Source organism: Pituophis catenifer, unplaced genomic scaffold, assembly GCF_029215685.1.
Source record: "Pituophis catenifer annectens isolate HBS135680 unplaced genomic scaffold, rPitCat1.0.hap2 SCAF_3, whole genome shotgun sequence".
NCBI lineage: Eukaryota > Metazoa > Chordata > Lepidosauria > Squamata > Colubridae > Pituophis > Pituophis catenifer.
This window is the reverse complement of record NW_027256883.1, coordinates 956,571-960,175: the sequence shown is the minus strand read 5'-3', so window position 1 is coordinate 960,175 and position 3,605 is coordinate 956,571. Positions and strand designations below refer to the sequence as shown.

Genomic DNA, 3,605 nt, shown 5'->3' with positions numbered 1-3,605 from the left:
ACTGCCCCGCGCAATAAACCAACAGGGAAAGAAATGAATACATTCGTTAAGTAAGCAAATAAATAAATAAATAAATAAATAAATAAATAAATAAATAAATAAGACCGCCTCCGAGTTAAATACATACCTCTCTACCTTTCTTGTCCTTGTTTTTCTCTTAAAACAGCGAAATCAAAATAAGGAAACGTAAACATTTAGGAAAATAGAAATTCGGCAGCTTCATGGAAGGAAACCAACCGACGCCTCCTGGGGCGGAAAGAGGATCCCTCGCGGGAGGGGTTCCGCCAGGGCGGAGGCGTCGGTCCCGTCGTTCCGCGGGAGCAGCAAAGGAAGGGGAGGGGGCGCGGCCGGGAGGCTCCGGCTGGGGGGGTTACCTGTCCAGGTGAGGCGCTGGGCGTTTCGCCCCGCCCCTGGCCTCCGCCCGCTTCCCTGGAGCCTCGCGGGGAAGGGGAGGGGGGCAGCCTGAGGAGGAGGGCGCCCCGCTGGGCTCTGTCAGGCCTCCAGCGGGCTGAGCGGCGGCGGGGCGGCGCCCTTGAAGCAGGCCGACTCGTAGTGCTTGTTCAGGTAGGACTTGAGGGCGAAGGTCTTGCTGCAGCGCTTGCAGCGGAAGTGCTTGAAGGCGGAGTGAGTCTGCATGTGGGCGCGCAGGTTGGAGCGGTCGGCGAAGGCCTTTCCGCAGTGCGCGCAGCCGAAGGGCTTCTCCCCCGTGTGGGAGCGCATGTGGCCCTGCAGGAGCCACGGCCGGCTGAAGGCCTTCCCGCACACCTCGCACTTGTGCTTCAGGTCGTGGGTCAGCAGGTGCATAGCCATGGCCGGCATGGAGACGTACACCTTGCCGCACGTGGGGCACTTCTTGGCCATCTTGCTGTCCAGGCTGCGGTGGGTCTGCTTGTGGCGGCTCAGGTTGGACGAGGTGGCGTAGGTCTTGCCGCACTCGCTGCAGGTGTGCCGCTGCGGCGGGGGCGGGGGCGGCGGGGGCTGCCCGCTGGCGGGAGGGGGCTGGCCCAGGCGGGAGCCCGCGCCCCCGGCCCCGCCGCCCACCACCGCCGCCTTGCGGCGCGAGCGCCCGTCGGTGATGAAGAAGGCGTCGACCGCATAGCCCTCGCTCACCGCCGCGTCGCCGTTGATGTAGCCCCCGGCCAAGGCCGAGTGCGGGCTGTCGGCCTGGTCCGAGTCGCCGTGAGTCCCCGGGTAGATGACGCCCGTCGGCGGGGGCACCTTGAGGCCGTTCTCGCCCTCCCCCTCGTACACCGAAGACGGCGCGATGTAGTCGCTGATATAGCCACCTGTGGGGGGGGGGGAGAGCGGGAGCCAGAAGGGGTGGGGGAGGGGAGGGGGGGCGGGCAAGAGGCAGAGGAGAGGGAGGCCCGGGGAGAAAAGGCAGCGGGAGAGTCCGTTAGCACAGTCACCTGACAAGGGGGGAGAGATGCTGATCAGTGGCTAACGGATGCTTTCGGGGCTCAGCTCCAGAGCTCCTCACTCCCCACTTAGTAAAGGCAACAAGCGGAATCCGGAGAAGCCCCCGTGCCCCGCATCCCTCTCCAGCCCGCCCAGCCGGCGCCTCCTGCCAATATCCGCAGTGCTCCCCGAGGCTCCGGCTCCCGGCTCCGTCCTTAGAGCGGTTTCCCAGCCCGTTCACCTGCGGCTGCTGGGCCAGAAAACGGCCGGGGGACCGGAGAGTGGCGCGGAGGCGAACGGGAGGGGTGGGGGGAGGGAGCCTCTGTCCCTTGAGCGGGTAGACCGACGAAGAGGAGCAAGGCATCGTCTTTTCGCCCCCCCAACCCCTCCCCCAAGGTCAACTCTGCAGGAGACCAAAGGCATCGCGGGGGGGTTGCAGCGTTGCGGAAGCTAATCACCCTCCCCCCCCCGCCGCCACTCCAGCTAAATGCTGACGATTATGCAACGTGCTGCAGCCGCTTTGCCCCAAACAAAAGCGGGAAGGGGGCTTCCCTGGGCCGAAGGGCGGGCATCGTCCGCTCGGACTGCGAGGTGGGGCCTCCGGGCACGGGGGCTCGGCAGGCCTCTCCAAGAGCGCGCCCCAGGGGAGCGGCCCGTTGGAGGCAGCCTAGCGCTTGCCCTTGGACTCGCCGCGCGCGAGACAAAAGGCCCCGCTGGCAAGGCAGGCGCCACTGCGGCGAAATGCCTCCCACCGCCCGCACCCCTCCTCGCCCCTCCCGCGCTCCTACCTCTCGCCCAGCCGGATCCCCTGGAATAGGCCCGCCTGCCGCCCCCGCGCCTCGTCCCCGCAAACTCTAATTTTAGCCGGGTTGCGTTCCATCCAAAGATGCCGAGTCAACGCCGCCGCCGCCGCCAGCGAGCCAGGCAAGCAGGCGCAGAGCCGCTCAATATGGCTCTCGCATTCCAGAATAGGAAGACGGCGCTCCTTCGCCCGGTCCCCCCGCGGGCCTTGCCTCGCTCCCGCCAGGGTGCTCGCGGCCTGCTGGCTCGGAGTTCCGAACCGGGCGCAGAGAACACGGCCACCCGCCCTCGCCCCCGCTCGGCCCATCCCGAGGCCGACCCCCCTCCTCCTCCTCCTCTTCTCCCACCCGCGCCGTCCCCCTCCTCACCCTTGTCATGGAGCCGGGAGTTGAAGTCGGTCCGCGATCTGCTGTAGGAATTCTCGAGGTCCGCCGAGGGGAAATCGTCAAGTTTGACCTTTTTCACCAGGAAGGATCTGGGCATGGTTCTGGACTCCCCCGGAATGTGAGAAGGCTCCCGCAGCTTCCGCTGGTGGGCTCCGGGCGGGAGGGGGGCCCGGGGGGAGGCGATCAAAGAGCAGCGGCAAGAAAGGGAGAAGGGGCGGCGAGGGGGGGGTCAGAGGAAAGGCAGAAGGCGCGGAAGAGCGAGCCCGCCGCGAGGAAGGGAGGCGGGGGGGCCCCGGGGATGGCCGTCGCCGACCGCGGGGACTATGGCTTTGTGGGCTGCCGCCGCTGCGGCTGCTTCGCCTCCTGCTTCCGAAGGCCTGACGGGAGCGGCGCCGGCCGCGGAGGTCTCCAGCCTGGGCGGTTGCGCCGCGCCGGTGCTCCTTTCCGCAGCAGCTGCGGCGGCGGCGGCGGCTTTTGTGCGAGGCAAGGCTGCGCCTCTCCGGCAGGCCGCTCGCTTGCCCTCCAGCTCGCCTCTGGAGCCCCCCAGGAGTTCGAGAGATCACGGCCAACGCCGCGCTGGTTCATAAGAGGCGGCCGGCGGAGTCAGCACCTGGACAGCTCCCGACCGGCCCGGCGCCCGCTTCGCTCGGTGCCCAGCCGGTGGCGCGCTCGTTGGCTCGCTGGCTCGCCCGGCCGGCCGCTCTCCGCGCCCGCGCGCCCCTCCAGCCCGGCCGGCGACGGCTGCGGCTGCGGCTGCGGCTTGGCTGGGCTCGGTGTCCTTTGCCGGTCCGCCCCCCCCCCGTCGGTCCTCTCCTCCAGTGCGGCAGCCCCTGCTCGGGTCCGGAATGCGCGCGCCTCCGAGCCTGTGTGCGCGCTGCGATTGGCACGGTCGTTCCGCTTCGGGGCGGCGGCGGCGGCGGGAGCTGGGGGGGCGGGGGGGGCGGTTATTGCTGGCTGGCTGGGGGTTCCTCATTCAGCACTGGACAGCTCCCAGCCTTCCTTGCCGCAGCCTCTGCTTTG

At 68.4% G+C, this 3,605-nt stretch overlaps 1 protein-coding gene across 1 annotated transcript; it reads right to left on the bottom strand.

The window, feature by feature from the left end:
• Positions 1-492: 492 nt before the first annotated feature.
• SCRT1 (scratch family transcriptional repressor 1) lies at positions 493-2,682 on the bottom strand. Its single transcript, XM_070940214.1, has 2 exons — positions 2,568-2,682; positions 493-1,286 (listed from the first exon to the last, which is right to left on the bottom strand). The coding sequence occupies exons 1-2, from the start codon at positions 2,680-2,682 to the stop codon at positions 493-495; spliced, it is 909 nt and encodes a 302-aa protein (XP_070796315.1).
• Positions 2,683-3,605: the final 923 nt, after the last annotated feature.